This window comes from Orcinus orca, chromosome 4 (assembly GCF_937001465.1).
Source record: "Orcinus orca chromosome 4, mOrcOrc1.1, whole genome shotgun sequence".
In the NCBI taxonomy this organism is placed as follows: Eukaryota; Metazoa; Chordata; class Mammalia; order Artiodactyla; family Delphinidae; genus Orcinus; species Orcinus orca.
Window position 1 is genome coordinate 116,515,594 of NC_064562.1, and position 20,880 is coordinate 116,536,473.

At 42.8% G+C, this 20,880-nt stretch overlaps 1 protein-coding gene across 1 annotated transcript in view; it reads left to right on the forward strand.

The window, feature by feature from the left end:
• CLNK (cytokine dependent hematopoietic cell linker) overlaps positions 1-20,880 on the forward strand; it is a 168,444-nt gene that overhangs the window by 46,443 nt on the left and 101,121 nt on the right. Inside the window, exon 2 of the mRNA XM_033427875.2 lies at positions 19,957-20,028. Coding sequence (XP_033283766.2) covers positions 19,957-20,028 — 72 coding nt within the window. The remainder of the gene's footprint in view (positions 1-19,956; positions 20,029-20,880) is intronic.

A 20,880-nucleotide genomic window follows, 5' to 3' on the forward strand; every position in this document is an offset into this window, starting at 1 on the left:
AGTAATCAGTGAAGTGAAATCAAGAAAGTCTTGAGCGCAGCAGGGAATTGCCGCCAGCTTGGTTGGAGATGTCAGGCTGGTCACTTCCCCACCGTAGGACTATTTCCTTAATCACAGGACAAGGAATTTGGGCAGATTCACCATTTCCCAATGTGTTCCTTTGGATACCAGTCACTAAAGATCTGCTGAAGAACAAAGAGTTGCTTTATAACCAAATACTATGGAAAGCAAGACAAACCCTCCCTCTTGACTTTCATGATGCTTGAAGTTTACACAATGAAGTCTCTGAGAAGTCCTGCAGGAGGTCTGCCTGTGGTGTTTCATATCCAATTGGTAAAACAAAACCACCTGACATTAGGTTGCTTCTCTTCATGGAACGTCTATCATTTAAGATGTCTTGAGATTAGGGTCCAGCAAAGCACATCAGCGCTTACCTGTCCCAGCATTGCTGACATCCCTCTAGCTTTAATGCTCTGCATTGTTTAAATGCTATAAGCCTAAACTACTTGGGCTCTGTACTTTTCCACCTGGGGGTGGAGACGAGAGAAAGCACTTCCAAATGCTGGTTGGCTGCAATCACTGGGATATTCTCATTTCACAGGAATTCACGTCTTAAGCACATCTCAATGTTCCAAGTCAAACACATACCTTGCAAGTGTCACATTTAACACATCCCCATACCCCTCTTCACTGGTCTGCCTTTTTATCCTTTCAGTCTAAACATTGCCATCCTGACTGAGGTTCCACAAAAGATTTTCTAAGATTGGGTCTCCTTCCATAGCAGCTGTATTTTCCATACATAGAACTTCCACAGGGCATTGAAATTGCTTGTGCATTTGCTTATTTCCTCCTCTAAACTGAGAATCCCTAGAGGTCAACGCACAATTATTTTTAAGTATTATATCACTGTGTGCCTGACACTTAAATATAATAGTATCTAAAATGCACTGGGTGTTTATATCGTGTGGGCACCATCTTATTTAGTCCTATATATCCAGTGAAGTAGAGACTGGTACTACACCTGATTTGTAGACAAGAAACCAGAGGTTTAGAAGTGTGTTCTGACCTTCACTCTAAGTCCACACAACTACAAAATTAGAGGCTGAAATTTAAACTAGGCAGTCAGACTCCAGAACTCTCAGACTGACCATCATATTAAATTACCCAGAGGCACTGACAAGATTTGTTGAAGAAAGAAATGAACAAAGCTGTATTAAAAGATCATTCTGTAAGGGGGCTGCCTCTCCAATTTTGCACACTCTGAAACTTGGAGCAAATGGTCCATTAACCCTCTTCAACCCAGGTATATATTTCTAAAAACTCAGAGAGAGATTTATTGTCAGGAGCTCATTAAACTAATCAATGAGTTAATTGAGTTAAGGAAGATCCATTCTTCATGATGAGAACCGTATATAGTATAGATTTTTTAAATAATACTTTAAGAACTTTATTGAGGTATAACCTACAGAATAAAAGTCACTGAATCATATGCTTAAAATAGGTGAATTTCATAGTATAGACTTTTTTATGTATTTGTACTGAGGTTCCCTCTACCAAACCATGAAAAGGGGTTTTGATACCAAACTCATGCTCTTTCTCAATAAAGAACTGAGGGAAACGCAGCCAGACTGGAGACATCTTTGCTGTGGTATGAAGGCCCCTTTCTGTCCCACATCATTTGGACCAATGATCATAAAGAGACTCTCTACTTGGGTCTGTGTCCTCATGCCTGTGTCACAGTGAACCTTGACCTGTTGCACAGTCAGGTCTCCTCATGAACTGTAAGCTCTCCGAGGATGAACCCAAGAATGAACAAAGTAACATAAATGTCTAGAAAAAACATGGGGCTTGAAATCAGGTGACCCAAGTTTGCTTCCCAACATCACCCGTTTTTAAGCTAGGTGGCCCGAAGCCTCAGTTTCCCCAGCTGTAGAATGGAAATAATACCTATGGGTTCCAGGCTGGCTATGCCCCTAACAATCTATACAGCATTTATCAAACAAAGGGGTAGAGCTCAAAGACATTTAATTATTTTCTATTCCTTGAAACCTTCCAAGGCCTAGAATTTAAGGACTCAAATTTCCAAACAAAAACTTTTTTTTTCTAGTCTTTAAGCAGCCATTGCTCTCAAACCACTTGCTTTGATGACCCGGACTGCAATACCAAGTCCTGTTTGGCCCAGATGAGAATCATTCAACGGTGTACATTTCTCAGCATCACAAACACAGAAATACCTGGGCTAAACGGCTCGGTGCTGATCCACTGTGAAAATCTGTGGAGTGTTCAATTACCCTTAGAATTGTTCATCTCTTACCTATGGAGCCCCATCATCTAATCATGGAACAAGAGGCTGCAATTGGGAAATTGTTCATTGCACACAAAGGCAGTTCACTGAGAAGCCACAGGCTCCAGGCCCCAGGTGCAAAGTGAGTGGTCCATTTTTCAACACGTGCAACATCCTTCTCTTGGCATTTTGTTTTTAGCATATTCCTGGAGAAGACAGAATAATAACAGTGAATCTAATGTTGGTTTAGGGAATATCAGGGTAGAACGAACTCAAAGGCTAGAGATCCCAGGCTAACATTTGTGGGTCTTTGTAGGTCTTCATTAGATGTGGTCCACTTCAGACATGAGCCACATTTCTGGCTGCAACTCTATCGAGCAAAGCTTATGCCCTTGACTCAAAGCACCCCTAAATGGAAAGGCCTCAATGACACTTAGCCTTCTTATATTGAGTTATAGACTCATTCATCCATTACTTTTTTTAATTTATTTATTTTGTTTTATTGAAGTACAGTTGATTTACAATGCTGTGTTAGTTTCAGGTGTACAGCACAGTAATTCAGTTATATATATATATATATATGTGTGTGTGTGAATATATATATACGTATATATATTCTTTTTCAGGTTCTTTTCCCTTGTAGGTTATTACAAAATATTGAGTATAGCACCCTGTGCTATACTGTAGGTCCTTGTTGGTTATCTATTTTATATAGGTCAGTGTTTATATTATTCATCTATTTCTTATTCCACAAATGTTTAATAAATATCAGTTATCTGCCAGTAACCATGCTTGGGGCTGTGAATTAGAAACAAAATGAGATACAGTCCCCATCCTGAAGAATCTCCCTGTCTCAGATGTATTGCTACTATTCTGCCCTCTCCAGGAAGATGTTTCTACTCTCTTTCAAGGGACAAACAGACAAGGAAAGCAGTAGTAACAATCCAGTATGGTAAACATGATGAGGGAACAAACACAGACCATGAGATCCAGGAGAGAGACCACCTAACAGGGCAAGCTGACAAGATAGACTAAAGAAGGCAGAACTGGATCTTAGTTTTGAAAGATTTGAAAATAAGAATCAGCTGGCTGCCTTACAAGCTGGGCAGGAGAAACTCTATTGGTATGAGATGCAACATTCCTTGGGTGGAGGGCATGGCACCTTTATGGGAAAACGAGAGGGGAGGACACTGAGTTTAGAGAGAGCCCCACAGAGCAGCTCCAGACGTAATAAGCGATAATTCTGGGACAGTTAAGTCAGTGTCTGAGTGAGGTGACTTTACAATACCTGGCTTCTGGCATCAATGTTAACATGGATACTCTGGGTACAAAAACTCCACTGGAAAGGATAAAGCAGTTGATCCCCCCTCCCCCCAAAAAAGGCACAGATGCCCAGTAAAATGGTGCCCTCAGGAATGGAGGTAGCTCTGCCTTGTGCGGGTTGGGTGTACGGCTTTCCATTTCTGATCTCCAAGTCTCTCGTTTTCGCAGTAATGAGTAGTGAGCTCTAAGGGGGGTAGATGTAAGAAGATGGCTGCATGCTTCCCTTTAACTTGATACATAGAATTTCCTGCTTAGCCGGGATGTCCAAGGGGAAGAAGGAGTGTCCAGGTACAGATTCCCCACATTCTTGTGTGCAAAGAAAATGAGAGCTGGGGATTTAGCCTCCTTCTTTTTGTGCCACTTAGAATCCATCAGTGAATACTAAAAACAGGGCATTGCTGAAAGAATCCTGAGCTTTGGGCTAAACAGGAATAAGTTTTGCCGGCAGCTGCCACTCATCACTAGGGGGCAAGGTGTGCGTGCCTCATGGCCTCAGTTTCTGCATCTGCAAAATGGGGACAAGAACACCAGTCCTCTGAGAGGACTCCCTGTGACTCTATACACACAGCATACTGTTAAACACCTTTTTATTTGTTTACGTTTTGTTTTTTTATGGCGTATTTTTTAGTATCGTAGAGATCTATTCCAATGCATTTATAATGCATTCATTTTTATTTCCTTCCTTTCCTTTCTTTTCTTTTCCCTTTATACCTCCCCCCTTACCATCACATACACGTCTGTGTTTCCTGCAGAGATGAAGCCAATTCTAATAACTAATCAGTGAGGTCACTGTCACACAGAGAACAGCCAAGGTGCTCTGAGAAGGACGGAAGCCCATAACATTCAATTTTATTCCAACAAGGTTTTGACCACATCATTATTACCTAAACACAGTCCCGAAGATGCTGTCTATCTCCCATTGATACCCATCCCTGGTTTGCTGGCAGCAGCTGGAGGAGTCTGACCGGTTTGAAAACACAAAGCTCCTAAAAAAGGAGTAAGTTCATTTTCCTTACAGTTGATTACTATGCTTAACTCTAATTTAGCATGAAAGCCCGGGCGATTGCCTTCAGAGATAGCTGGGTGTTATTAGAATGAATTACAGCTCTTGGTCCATGGTTGTTTGCCTACCAGCAGGTACAGCCACAAAGACTAAGCCTTTAGGGAGTTTCAGCTGAGGTGAGCGGTGGTGCAGAGCATGGACCTACTCACAGGTTTTCTGTGGACAAGGACAGAGCCTGGACATTCGCTGATGATCAAAGCTTAAGGATGCTGGCAATATGTCATTTTTCTCCTAAACCTTCTTTTAAATAGAAACTTACTGTTTGCTAAATTTTAAATCATTATCTGTAGAATATCACATAATTCACCCATTTCAAGTATACAATTTAATGATTTGTTTGTAGTAAATTTACCAAGTTGTATAACCATCACATAAAACAGTTTTAGAACATTTCCATCATCCCCAAATTTTCTTGTCCCCATTTACTATTAATCCCAGTCTCCCAGCCCACGCCCTTTGCTCCAGGCAACCTCGCATCTAGGTTCTGAATGGAATCATACAATATGTAATCTCTTGTGTCTGGCATCTTTCACTTAACATGTTTTTGAGGTTTGTCCAAGTTGTAGCATATGCAATAGTTCATTCCTTTCTATTGCTAAGTAGTATTCCATTGCGTGAATATATCCCATTTTGTCTATCCATTCCCCAATTCATGAATGTTTAGTTTTTGTTTTGTTCTATTTTTGGCTCTATGAAAAATACTGCTAAGGACATTTGTATACAAGTTTTTGGGTTGGGTGGATATTTCCCTCGGGTAGATACCTAAGTGTGGAATTTCTTGGTCATATGATAAATTTGTGTTTACATGTTTAAGAAACTGTCTTGAGAATCTTGATTCTTTTGAATAAACTCTTTTACTCTTTCCTTCATGACTAAAAAGCTAGTGATTCTACCATATGGAACCTACTCTGCTCATCCTTTCTCTCTGCTCACACCTCTTCTTACAGCCCAGGATTAAAAACAAAAACAAAAGCTATTATTTTTCTCCTGATTGGATACATAGCAGAAGAGATGTGAAAGGTTCAAACCACAGAATGAGCCTGCCAGAGCAGTATAAAATGTATTTTTTCCCTCTCTCTTTTTTCTGCCTACATGGTGCAGGTGGAGAAAAACACATTAGAAGTTACTGGGAAGTCAAACCTTCCACTTTAAAAGATTGGCTTGGCTCCTGAATCACTAGTTAAAGTCTTTATTTGCAATGCTCTGAGCAAACATTAACTGTTACCTAATTAGAATTTAATTTACTGGAGAGTTGTGAGTAGCTACTAAGTGCCTAGTACAGAAAAAGATGAAAATAGGAAAGTAGTTTCCAATCAGCAGCCTCCCCACTTCAACAGGTTGTGGTCCCACCGGTGGGAAGCCCACACCTTGTAATTCCTTTGTAATCACATTGTAGATCACAAGGGAATTTTGGACTTTTCTCCTGTTTTGCTCCCAAATCAGTTGACAAAGATTTTTTTTAAGGGGGATGAAAGAAAATGGTATTTGAACCTAGATCTGCCCTGAATTAACAGCTCCTCTAGCTATAAACAAAGATGCTGGGGGCAGGGGGGTTGATCTCGAAGTACAGCGAAACAAGTATTGAAGTCATCCACGTATTAGGGAGGGACTACAGAAGCCCACTGATTTACATTCACTTTGGGAGGGCAGAGGAGAGGAAGGCGACATGATTCTATGGGCTTTTGTTCCTTTTGTGTTCCTACACTTGAAAGGAGAATAGAATTAACTTTTACTGGGCACCAGCTTCCCATCCCATCTGCCAAGGCATTATTATTGTTCCCACTTTCAAGATGAAAAACATGTGACTCAGAACAGTAAAATCAATGACTTGGGCTGAAACCTAGGGTCTAATCACAGATGTGCCACATACCAGCTATTTCTGGCACCTAAGCTGAACTCCTTCTGCCTTAGGACACCGTAAATGGTGACGGTTCAGGGTGGCTTAGCCAGTGGTGTTCTGGTAAATTTTAGTAAATGTTTGTCAAACGGCTCCCTGGGGGAAAAAATGTATGCTTATATATGTACACAAGTTGTGTTATAAATTTTACTGATATAAAGATGTATGGCATACCATTTACAAATAGTAATCAAATATACAGTATTCTTAAAATACATCCCATATAGCCAATTGATTCTCACAGAATGATTTTATTGATTTTTGCTAAACTCATATCTCTAGCCAACCTCTGGTTGCAATTGACAAGGGACTACAGTTCGGACATCAATATTGATTAATATTTTCCTTTACTTTAATGAGCAAAACAGAAGCGAAACCACAAAGAAGGATGCCAGAACTTCACTGATTCATCAATGATGTCAGCACCTTCTTTGCTGAATTCGAAATTAGTTTTGAATACTGGAAAATATCTTCTCTGTTCTTGTGCTATTCACAATGGTACAACTACAGACATGACTCACTTTTATTTTATTTATTTATTTACTTACTTACTTATTTTTGTCTGTGTTGGGTCTTCGTTGCTCCCTGCAGGCTTTCTCCAGTTGCAGCGAACGGGGGCTACTCTTCGTTGCGGTGCGCAGGCTTCTCATTGCGGTGGCTTCTCTTGTTGTGGAGCATGGGCTCTAGGTGTGCGGGCTTCAGTAGTTGTGGCACGTGGGCTCGGTAGTTGTGCTTGCGGGCTTAGTTGCTCTGAGGCATGTGGGATCTTCCCAGACCAGGGCTCGAACCCGTGTCCCCTGCATTGGCAGGCAGATTCTCAACCACAGCGCCACCAGGGAAGTCCGTAACTTTTAAATTAAATCTGCTTTATCAACATTTCTTCCATCATTTTTTTAAGTTAATTTAACAACAAAGCAGTAAGTCAAACCCTGATCTGTAGCACATGCCAATGTCTGTGGTATATATGCTCCAACTACGGCCAAAATCAATGCCAATGTGAGGTCATGAAATGCACAGTAGCATATTTCCATCCTACAGATATGACAGACAAAAATAGCACCAAGACTGCAGGTAGTAGTAAAATGTGGTAAAATAATTAGGAAATGATGCATTTTAAGTATTTATTACATTTGCTTTTAATATGTGTATTCAATTGTAATTTTATTTAATTTTTTTAGAAGACTGTGTTAACAACTGGCTTTCAAAATTCATGACATTTTTAACACTCAGCTCTGCTGTGTAGTGTGAGCCGACTCCAGTGCATCACCGTGTGTGGAAGGTCCCGTCATTACTGACTTTATGTTTAAAGACTTAGGGCTTTCTCTGAACACTGACAGTTACTAGATGACCTTGGGAAAGTTGTTTGACCTCAAGATCATTCCTTTCGTTGTCAAGTGGGGATGGTCATGCCTTCATCATAGTATCACTGTGAGGATTGATAAAGTGACCAGCCCTGTGACAAGACAGTAAAGCTGCTCAGTAACTAAAAGTTTGCACCCTAGTTTTCCCCCTTCATACTTCCCGGGGCTCCATGCACAGACAGCTGCACTGGCCCCCATTCACTCTTCCCATCTCCGTCACTATCATTTCCAAGTTCTGTGCCCAGAGCTAATAGTGACCACATGACCTTCCTGATTAGGAGAATGCATACACGTGACAAGCAATAGTAAGTAACAAGGCTTTTCATGTATTAGCTCATTTGATTCTCATAACAGTTCTATGATGGAAGTGTTTTTATCCACCTTGTTTTGCAGATGGGGAAAATGCAGCACAGAGGGATCAGGTTACTTACCCAAGGTCACATTAAACCTATCCCACTGGGGACGAACTGGACTGCTAGGCTGAAAATGAGGCACTGTCACTTAGGTGATTCCAAAGCTCATGTGCTTATCTCCAATAATATTCAACTTTCTGGAAAATTAGAGCTCTGTGCCGAGCAGGAGTCTTCTGATGGGGGCTCCTGGGGCACATGGTATCAGAAATGTCTGCAGAACAAGACAGGCAGCTCAGCTCCAGGAGCCTCTGTAAATAAGCTTCACATACCCAGGGCACCTGTCTTCTTCATGATGACAGTGTTTACCATTATTTGAGTCACTCACCAATGTGCTACACACCATACACCCAAGATGACTAATACCCCACACAAATTCCCTACCACTAGGCCCCTGCCTACATCTCACCCAGGCTTCTGCTGGAGAAAAAATTTAATGCCTCACCCCATCTGACCTCATTCACCAAAAGGCCATTGGATGGTCTTCCCAATCCATCCCTGCATTCAGTCCTCTTCAGCCATGCTGACCCCCTCACCTTGACTCAACTGCTCAACTGGCCTTCTGTCTTCAGGTTTTCACCCCAGCCATCCCTGGGGCTGGTTGCTCTTCCTGCAGATACCCCAGAGCTGACACCTGCACACCTCCTCATGGAAGCCCACCTTGACCACCCCATGGAATAGTCACACCTGTCCACATGTCTTTCTCTGTATGGTGCTTGTCAGCTTTCTCCCCCACAACGGTAAAACTCCTTTTCTGTTTTGTTCCAGGAAAGTTAGGAATCTTTATTTTGTTCACTGATATATCCCAACACCAAGAGCAATCCCTGGCCCATATCCTGCACTCAGAGGGAAAAAAACGTATTGTTGAATTAATTTTGAGAAAGATTTGCAGCCCAAATATTTATTGAGGAAGTATTGGATTCAAGCACTAAGTGTTTCGCATGCATTCTCTCATTTAATTCTCACAATGTTCTCAAAATATAGCAAAATCTAAACACCTCCCAGTGCTAAGTGATGCCATTAAAGAGTCCCTGGGAAGCACAGATAAGAGGATGTGTTATAACAATTAGATTCCACCCTGACTTTTCCATGTTTGATTATGTTTTGATAAGTGCTTTGGAAACCAGTGTCACCAGACAGTATGTTAAGATAGTTCTGCTGGGGCTCAGAGCTCATCAACGTGGGAAAGCAATTGGGTACAATGGACAGCATATGAGTTCCAGGGTAAATCTGGGATTGTGGATCGTGCTCACCCCCCATTTCCATGAATCCTGGCATGATGTACTAGAAAGAAATGGTCCTTCAGTCAGACAGGCCTGACGTTGAATCCCAGCTTGGGCACTTATAGCTATGTGGCCACGGGCAACGTGTTTGGCCTCTCTGGGTATTCTATTTTCCCACCTATAAAATATAATGTATCAACAGGAAGAATTGAGGAAAGTGGTTGAAACACTAAGTAGTATTTTAGGTCAATTTGTCCACTATTCCTGATTTCAAACTCATGCTCCCTCACCAGGACCCTGATGGAAAGATCTGGTGTTAAAGCTCAGCTCTGTCACGTCCCTCCAAGCTGTGTTGAACCATTCCTGTGGGTGGGGCTCCGTACTAAGAGCAGGAAATACAGGAATGCCATCTTCTCACTGAGAGATGTGGGCAGGGTCCTTGAGTTCTGTCAACACTCAGTTGCTGAGAGGATAAAACAAGATGTGTGTGGAACGAGACCTTGCACTGTGTTCATCCGTGGACCTCTTGTAGAAAGTTGGAGATGTTTATACTTTCTCTGCATACAGACAGAGATTTGAGGGGTCAGGCCCATTCAGGGACAGGCCAATGGTGCATGACAGCTGCCATTAGGGTGCAGAGTTGGGGCTGTAGAGAGAGAACTGTGGAGAGAATGTCAGGGACCAGACCATGAGAGGCCTGTGTACCACGTTCAAAACATAGACTGTAACCTTAGGCAGTGGAAACACCAGATTTTAGAATGAGGACTCCAGCTGCAGCTTGGCGGACAGGTTGAAGAAAAGGAGAAATGATGTAATGGAAGGAGAGGGATTACTGATAAGGGGCTGCAGATTCTAGAGCACAGAGGTGACGCCAAGCCCAGGAATTGTCACATTATAAAACTTCCTCCTCTCTCACCCCATTTCCCTTCTGTGCCTTGATTTCCCTTCCTTTTTCTTGGCCCTCTGGAGTCAGGAAGTGCTGGACTGGGAGATGGAGGAAAAGATACTGTCGTGAGGAGCCTCATTCTCTACATTCTAAGCACAAGGTCCCTCCCTGGAGCCCCTGCCGACCACCCTTTTGCTCTTGGGTTTTTATGGAGTGTGTACTAACCAGGCACACATTGAGTTTTTGTTCTGAAGGTTTTTAAAAGATAAACATATTGCTTTTTTCCTGTTGCTTTCTATCATGCATCCAGAATCTTTCAGGCATGACCATCTATAAATTAAATTCCACTATGAATACATCTATGGACATATAAAAAGGGTAATTCACTGTTGTTATTGTGTTTGCTCATTACATACATTGATGGCCTATTAGAAGCTACATCCTCTGACAATCAAGACGGGGGGGGGGGGGGGGGGGGGAAGGAGAAAGCATTTGAAAAGATATGTAAGGCTTCTATTTCTTGGTTCATTTGTTTCCTTTTGCTGAATCAAAATTTAAACAACAACAACCAAAAAAAAAAACAGGAGAAAAGGTTTCATAGGGTTTCTTGAAACCTGAACATAAAAGGATTCAGGATTACTTTCTTGTTTTCTAAATTAGGTTATCTTTCTTTTGTCTTTCTGGCCTCAAGGAGATTCAAAAGAAAAAGAGATTTTATTTAGAAGGCACACAAAGAGGCTTAATTAGAAGACAGGCACTGAGGAAGCCCAGGCGAAATGAAAGGGACCTCAGGCACCACGCATGGAAACAGGAGCTGATCCAGAATCTTCTGTGTCAGCCTCTGGTTAGCGTGGGCAAGCCACTTTACTTGTCTGGGCCCAAGTTTTCTCATCTGTAAGATTAACAGGTTCAAGCAGATGATATGCATAAGGGGCTGCAGATTCTAGAGCACAGAGGCGACGCCGAGCATGGAGCCCCATGCTCTGGGACTCTCTGAAGCTGTAACTCTGGGAGAGCAAAGAGTTACATTCAGACACCACCCTCCACTCTGCACCTGCAACCCACAGGCAGAGCTGGTCTATGCTAGAATACTCCGGCTCCATTTTCTGCCTTAATAAGCAAGAATTAGTAATTCCCTCCAGAGATTCCTGCCTCCATATATGGATCTTCTCATGAGAAACTGTTTGCTGCTAGTCTGTGTGAGGGGAATAGCAGGAATTAAGAGCTTTGGTGGGGGGATGTACACACCGATCATGATCACGCAGGTGGTAGCCCCTGAAAACTGAAGCCTGATCCATTTCATCAGAGAACCCACAGCCTCTTCCTGAGTCCAGAGAATCGGGAAGAAGAAGTGCAGCCCAAGCGGCTCCCAGAGGCCTGAAGGAAGCCCAGAGGTAGCTGGCCAGGTATGAATGTACAGGCAGCTGTCATAGCTGTGTACAAAGGGAAACTCAGGGAAGAGCCTGGTGGACTGTCCTGAAGCCAGGGAGCCATTCAAATCAGGAGTCAACAAAGATAGGAAGCCGTGGGGAAGAAAGAAAGACAGAGGAGGTGAGCTTCTTGCTCATTAGCTTGGTTCCCACTCACAGGCTGCCAGCTTCACAAGGGTAGGACCTTTTGTGTCTTGTCCACCTGTGTCTCCAGGCATAAGACAATAACCAGCACATAATAGCTACTCAATAAATATTTGACTGAAGGATGGCACCAGGACCCACTGCTCAATTTCAATTCAGTTCAGTAGAGGACTTAAGTCTGAGAGGATTTTGTTCACAAGACCATGGGACAGAGCCTTTCAGGAGGTGTCAAAGAGGCTACAGGAGGAGAGTGGCCGGGTCCAGGATGGGCTGGGGGCTTTGGAAACATGGCTGCCATCCACTAAGATAGAGAACAAGCACCATTCTAGCTCACAGAGGGACTTAGGACATCTGCCTAGTCACATTTGGAAAACATAATTGGAAAAGATGGTATCTGTGCTGGGCCCAGCAGAACAAGGAGAATTTGATGATATGGAAAAGTTAGGAGAAGAGAAAGAGAGAGAAATGAATCTCAGGTAGAAGAGACCACGTGAGAAGAGAGAGTTTCAGTGTGCTGTGTTTCAGGTAGCAAGAGGTTCGGTTTGCCTGGAACATAGGTTTGTAAAACAAAACTGGAGAGTTGAAATGATGGGTGAGATAAAATTAGCAGAGGATCTTTGAGTAGAAAGAGACTGATGTCAAGGAAACTGACAAGGAGCTCTTGAGACCCAGGTGAAAGATCTAGGGAGCTTCAGTGAGCACAGGACCCTTAAGTTAATTCATTCTGCCACTAAGTTCTCAAAGCATGTTATACACACACCCCTCTTATGCCGTAGTTTTTAGAACTTTGCCACAAGACTTTCATCTGCTTATGAATCAGGACTCTTATTCCCCTTTGTTTAATACAGAGACAGGAAACTGTTCAGGATACATAGAGTAATGGTGCTTCAGGGGACACACCAGCCAGTCCCAAACTCTGATTTTACACATGGCATAACCATGACCGGGTTATAGTTAAGTAACATGATTGAGATAACACAGTGAGGCAGTAAAATATTTAGGGCCCGAACCCTAACCCTAACCCTAAGGTCACAGGACCAAACTCTCTTTCCTCTCCAGGTGGCTGTCCCTGACATTATTGTCCAAGGTTGTAGCTATAAGTTCCACAAATGGGAGACGCTGGACAAGACAGACAGACTGGAAACTAAGCCAGGGTTCCTATGTTGTAGCCTTGAGGCAGAATTCCTTCTTCAGGAAGGGAAACCTCAGCCTTTGCTCTTAAGGCCTTCAACTGATTGGATGAGACCCACCCACACTAGGGAGGGTCATCCACTTTATTCCAAGTTTGCTGATTTAAATGTTAATCACATCTAAGAAATACCTTCTCAGCAACACGTAGACTGCTGTTTGACCAAACAACTCGGCACCATAGCCTAACCAAGTTGACAGGTAAAATTAACCATCACAAAGTCATGAGTAATAGCAACTCTCTCATTTCAACTCTCCACTGTGGTCAATTTATTACTGAATGGACCTTCCTCTCAAATTCTTCTGGGGAGGTCACCAGCTCAAATCTTCAGGGCCCATTCAAGCAATCTAAAAGTGCAAGAGAGTCGGGAATGAATGGGGAGGTTGCATGAGCTTGAGAAAATCAGCCCTATGTAAATATATTCAAACTCAAACTTTAAAAAAAAAAAATCTGTGTGGCTAGAAGCCTGCATATGTCCTTCAACTTTTCTGGGTTCAGCAGTGCAAGCATATAAAAGGTATCCATCATCCAGGCTATGGCATGTCAAATCCCCAAGAACCTGGGCTTTCCTCAGATGCTCAGAGAGAGTGTTAAACATTTCCTAGGTTTAGAAGAAACTGTGTGCAGGAATACACAACTTGAAGGAAGTTTGTACATACCACCCCCTTGGCTTAATGACCAAACAGAATGAACAAAATAGATATCCATCACTTGGAGAAGTTGTTTGTGACAACTAGTGCAGTGACTATTTTAAGGGAGTTAGAAGTATAGCATGCTGCTGCAAAAATAATTACAATGACCCCTCACATGCAACAGCAAAGAACTGGAGAACCAGTTTCTTCTGGGATTAACTGAAAAACTTTTGAAAACAGGCCTGACATTTTCAGGAGTCACAGAAGGTTGTAAAATAGGCTGCAGAAAGATTCTAGCTTATTTGGTTTGCAGGTTTGCCAAATAACTTCTGAATGTTACTAACTGTTGTCGCCTCTACTCACACTTCTACATTGAGGGAGCAATATTATGTGGCAGACAGACACTAAAGTGGCCCCCAATTACCTCTTCTCCTGGTACTTATGTCCCTCCCTGTATAATCCATCCCCATCCCTCTTAATTGAGAGCGAGGCCTGTGACTGCTTCTAAGCAACAGGAGATGGCAAAAGTGATGAGACGTCATCTCTGTGATTACATTACATGAGATTGCAACTTTCCTCTTGTCTTCTTGGTTTTGCACGTTTTGATAAAGCAAGTGGCCGTATCAGGGAGGCCCATGTGGCAAGGAACTGAGGGCATCCTCACACCAACAGACACCAAGGAAGTGATCTTCTCAGTCCAATAGGCCATAAGAAACTGAACTCCGCCAACAATCACATGTGCTTAGGACCAGGTAGATCCTTTCCCAGTTGAGGTTTCAGATGAGACTCCAACTCTGGCTGACACTGTGAGGTCTCTGCAACCTCAACAGAGACCATAAAACAGAGGACCCAGCAAAGTCACGCTTACAATCCTGACCCATGAAAACTGTGAGTTAATAACCCACACTTTTGCCCTGGCTGAAATACTTTCATTATCGACTGTCTTTCTTGGTGCTTCTGGCTGTCCACCTCTGCTATTCCTTAATTATTTGAGTAAGAATTGGGTCCTAGATAATGAAAATGATCACTAACATGCAATCAACATGTGAGGGAGGGAGTTATTATAACTCTGCCCTTCCTTGTGGGTAAAATGGAGATGATGAGGTAAATTAGTGACTTATTCAGTTGGCAGAACCAGATTCAAACCCAGATAAAGTACAAGTGTGTGTTCTTAACCTTTGTGTCCACACCTCATCACATTCCACGGAGACTAGCATCTCTCTGACTTGCTTATCCACTCCTTCCTAGGGGACAACCTGCCCTCAGGATCATACTGCCCTTGGTCACACCCTTCCTTCCTTCCTCCTTCCATCCTCATTCTCTCCTAATGAAAAATATAGCCAAGACCTATGTTGATCATAGGACCTCAGACTCTAAAGAGTCAGAATGCAATATGATGTTACACTAGACTTTGGGAGTTTCGCCATAGCAACCTCCTTTGGGAATTGTCTCAGTTGAATGGAGCTGCCTCACCTGGGGCAGCTCACATCCACTAACTGGTCCACCTGGGAGTACCAAAACACAGTCCCCACCACAACTTGGAGTAGTTTTGAAGGGACATCATACCAATCCAAGAGCACCGCCCAACTTTTCCCCCTGCCCAATCCTGCTTCCTTCCCTTCCCTCCACAGGGGCGGATACCAAGATCTCACCCTAATGGACTTCCTGTACCATCATCTCCTTCTCAGAGTGTTTCCTCAGGAGCCTAATATGCGGCAATTCCTCAGGAGATGGAGCATAAACAGAACATGAGATAAAGAAATCCAACAGGACTGGGGAAAGACTAGGACTGACCTCATAGGACTGTTGTGAGCATTTGATGGATTAATATGTGTGAACTGGCAAACAATGGTCAGTAAATTGTAAATCTTACCTCAGTTTCAAGCTGTTGTTATTATCATAATTATAACATTATACATTATTGCTATTCATGATCTTGGAGTCAGCAATCCAGCTGCACAGGCCCTTGAAAGAGAATTATGGCTTAAGAGCAATTTGTGTGATTTCTCAGAAATCTGCAAGCTCAATGGGAGTGTATAGAATGAGAAGCTTCTGGAAAAAGCTGAACTTGATCTGAAAGTTTATTAAGAGAAGTGTAGTTTCACAACAGAAGAAATGGTAGTTCTCTTTCTGTGCTGGTCAGACTGTACCTGCCATGTTGCGTGTACCTGGGAGTACAGGTAAAGGTGAGAAATTAGAGGAAAATGGCCAGGACAGCTTGGAGCAGGCATCTTTAACTCTCAAAATAGGTTGCCCCGCCTTACTCTCCACCTCCCAGTTCACCATGTCATCTGTGTGGCAAATGCCTGTACATCCTCATTCATCACTCTGCAGAAGCCTTCCTTGACTACCCCCTCACTTAAAGATATGACCCATTCCTTTTCCTTTCTTTTTCCTTTTATCATTACACCTAATGTCTTGACCTGCGTGAGCTTTGGGTCTGATGCATCTTCTGTACCTTGGGACAGGTTAGATGTCCTGTGTGTTAGTTTCCTAGGGCTGTTGTAACAAATTACCAGAAACCAGGGCTTAAAACGTCAGAAACGTATTCTCTCGCAGTTCTGGAGCCCGGAAGTCTGAAATCAATTCAGAGTGCTGTGCTCCCTCTGAAGGCTCTAGGGAAGCATCCTTCCTTTCCTCTTCCAGCTTTGGGTGGCTCCAGATGCTCCTCGGCCTGTGGCAGCATTACTCCAACATCTGCCTCTATGTTCACGTGGGACATTCACATGCCCTTCTCCTCCATGTCTTCTCCTCTTCTAAGAACACCTGTCCTGGGATATAGAGCCACCCTAATCCAGGACGATCTCAGCTCAAGATCTTACCTTGATTACATTTTCAAAGAACCTCTTCCCAAATAATTCACCATTTCTAGACAGACACATTTTTTTATAGACCCTCTTCAACACACTACAGTCAGTATGTATTGATTCAACTACGCAGAACTGGCTTCTGTTAGATCTACTTGAAAAGTAAAGAGGATCTGGAGAGGGCAGACTCAGAGGGGGTGTAAGAAAGGGATGGAGCAATAAGACATGTGAAGGAGGACTGGATGGGTTTTGTCAACTGACCATGCAGGAGGGAGGTGTCAAAGAGAAAAAGGAGGGCTTCCCTGGTGGCGCAGTGGTTGGGAATCCACCTGCCAATGCAGGGGACACAGGTTCGAACCCTGGTCCGGGAAGATTCCACATGCCGCGGGGCAACTGGGCCCGTGAGCCACAACTACTGAGCCTGTGCATCTGGAGCCTGTGCTCTGCAACAAGAGAGGCCGCAACGGTGAGAGGCCCGCGCACTGCGATGAAGAGGGGTCCCCACTCGCCACAAATAGAGAAAGCCCTCACACAGAAACGAAGACCCAACATAGCCAAAAAAAAAAAAAAAAGAGAGAGAGAGAGAAAGGAAATCAGAGATCTCCGAAAAGTGTAGAACAAGAAGTGTTGGGTGTATAGTTAAGAAGAGAAGCTGGTTCCTGTGAGGTGATATGCTCTTTCTCAGAGGAGTAAGAGGTGATTTCAAGAACAATTCATTGGCTCACCCATTGACACTCTGTGCCTCAGTTTCCCCAAAAACCTACAGCACTTCCCACTTTTCTGGGATGTGTTGAGTTCTCTGTGTAATAAATTAGCCTGTGTTCCTTCCCCTACTCTAGGGGAACATGAACACATACAAGGCACATACAAGGCAATATGATAAAAATATGATTGTTTATTTACTTGTTTATGGCCTATCTCCCAACAACAATAAAAGATTCATGAGGCAGACTTCATGTGTCTTCTTTAATGACTGCATACAGCCTGGCACAAGATAGATCCGATATTACTTGCTGAGTTAATGAATGAATGGATTCATGAACAAATGAATGAATGGTAAAACAGAGATATACCAAAAATACTAAAAGGGTTGAAAGAGGAAGCAGCACAGAAGACCTCATGGGGAACTAATATTTGAACTAAATCTTAAAGAATGGAAAGTATTTTGCCAGATCCAATGGAGGCAAAAGAAAAATGGAATCGATCATGTGGGAGCATACAAAAGTATGACGCAGAAAGAGGACAACGCAGGGGCCTGGCAGAGGGAGAGGTGGCAGGAAATGAGAACGCAAACAACAGAAATTGTATTCAAGGCCACTGGGGCAGGGATCTTGGTTATCATGGTAAAGAGTGTGGACTTTGTCCTGCAGAAATAGAGGCGTGGTGAGGATTTTCAAGCAGGGAGGTGACTCAATAATATTCTGCTAATTAGAAAGATGGTTGTTCTTACTGCAGTTTGGTGGGTGGATTGGAGCCCAGGTGGCTAGGGGGCCAACACCAAAGTCCAGACTGGAGAGAACTTAGTTCTAAAAGTAGAACTAAGACCGGGTATCACTTATGGGAGTGGAGAGAGAAGATGTTCGGGAATCGATTGTTAGGACCTGGTAACAAATTGTTGAGATGGTGAGGATGGAGAGGAGAGGAAAGAGAAGACTTAAGGTGAGTCCCCAGGCTGCTGGTTGGGAAACTATGTGAGCAATGGAGCTGCTCACTAGGAAAACTCACTAGGAAAAGGGCCTGGGTCTGACAGAGGACCAGAGGACCAGTGAGAAAGGTCCCAAAAATAGTTAGGTGTTCATGTTTAGAACTTAGAAATGAAGTCAGAATGCAGACATAGATTTACGACTAGAGCTTTAACACAGATAAATTTTTTTTAAAATGAAATAATAAAATATATGAAATAATACAATGATGAAATAATTGTGTAATCATGGAATAACAAAAAAAAAGAAAAATAACAGAATAATGCCATCATCTTTCTAGATGATCAATTTACACAATGACAAAATATATCCAAACAACTCACTATTTTTTGTATTTATCATGCTGCAATCATTAGGCTTCACACAAAATCCTAGTTGGAGATAGAGTCTCAAGTCATCTTTTGGTATTTCCTGGAGACCTTTGTTCACATGTGCAGCCATGTACATCCACTGCAGGTCGGGCACTGACCCAAACCCTGGGCATGCAGAGCCCTGCAGTCCCTGCCCTCATGGAGATGGCAGTTCTGCAGCTTAGCAGACATGAATACAAGCTACGTGTTAAACCAAAGGACAATGAAAGTTCAGACAAGTTCTGTGAAGGGGTCCGTCTCAGAGGGGAAGGAAGGTTTCTCTGAGGAAGTGATGTGAGCTGAACTCAGAAGCATGAGTTAGATGCAGGAGAAGAAGGAAGACAACAGGTGCTTGAAAAAAGAGGGACCAGTCCCTGGAAGAGAACTGGGGGAGGGAGGAGAGAAAATCTAAGGACCAAGAAGTAGCAGGTGTGGCCCAAGGGGAGAGAAGCAGGGGGGCAGAGGGGTCAGAGGAGCTACCCAGGTAGCTGCCAGGAACATTTGTGGAGGAAAGGATCATCCTTAAATGTCTGATAAAGCTCACGAAATGCCTGCACAAGAAATGGAAGTATATTAAACTTGGCTAATGAAATGAACGAGAGATGGTTTATGATAGAATGTCTTACTGAATTTAAACAAATTAACTCAATTTAAAATAAGTTAATCTCTTCATAGAAAATATCATCACAAAATGACTAAATTATACAGAAGTTCAATACAAATTATTTTAATCCAAGTTGCTATTTCTAAATCATCTGCCTCCCTAAACCGGATGATGTTTGCTAGTTTGGGGCCGAATTCAATTAACATAGGAAAGCATCTAGGACATTCCTTAGCACATAGGCACTGTCTTTGTTTGACAGCCCCCCTTTAACCAGGTGTGATGCTCTTCGCTGTACAGAGCGATGTCATGGACAATCAGAGAGCTTAAGGAGGGCACCGCTGTGACCTCCCTGATGTGGGAGTGCCCACGTCCTCATTCTGATGGGGGCGGTTATTCTACTCCACGCTATTGCCACTTGTAAAATAAAGCACTTACATTAAAAAAAAATGTTTGAAGTAATTGGATTACTTTAAACTCAGATTTTGTTTAACCCCAGTGGAAATGCAAAGAGAGATTTCGAATTTCGTGCGAGATGCTAATTGCTTACATCTGACTGGGTGGTTGTTTCTATGAAGGAATGCACTTAATTATTCTTTTTTCCCCTCTCTTCTTACAATTTCCTGACTATAATCTATTTTCTTTCATCACAGGGGCAATAGAAAAACAACAAAAGAAGAATCCCGTGATTTGAAATTCCAGAACTTTCCTCTGCCAGAAATTAGGTCAGAATATTTCCTTCTTTGTTAATAGAGGAGTAAAAATTTTGATGCTGCGGCAAATTAGCTGACCAGCACGTGCACACACATGCACCCTCACAAACACACTCACGTACGTACACGCACACGCACGCACACGCATGCACACGCACACACACGAAATGTAAATGGGATAAAATTGTATTGCTGTCATTGTTCTTAAAGGTTACACGATGACCAAGGCCCAGAACAAGAAAGGACTTGACTCAGGTTGAACTGCCAGCAAGTATGTGATGCAGATATAGGCTATGGGGGAGGGATGGAGTGGGAGATGGGGGTTAGCAGATACAAGCTATTATACATAGAATGGATGGACAACAAGGTCCTACTGTATAGCACAGGGAACTTTAGTCAATATTCTGTGATAAACCACCATGGAAAAGAATATAAAAAAAGAATGTAGATATATGTAGAACTGAAACACTTTGCTGTACAGCAGAAATTAACACAACATTGTAAATCAACTATACTTCAATTTAAAAAAAGTAAAGATCAGATGCAAGGAAAAACAGCCAATAAAAAAAATTTTTAATTGAAAGAAATTTTAAAAACAGGCCCCCAGGTGTCCACAGCATTTCAGACCAGGGCTATTTCCACCACCCACCCAGGTCTCTCAACAGCCCAAGAGACAGCCAGGGGGAAGCTTACATCCTACAGCTGCTGAATGACTTAAGTGATGAATCATGGATGGATCAGGCCATGAGTTCACAGCCAGGTCTCGGAAGCGAGGAGACTAGAGGGAACCTTGTGCGCATTTGGTTTCTTTTCTTTGTCCTTCAATTGAGCAAAATATTTACTGAGCAATTATGGCATTAGGAC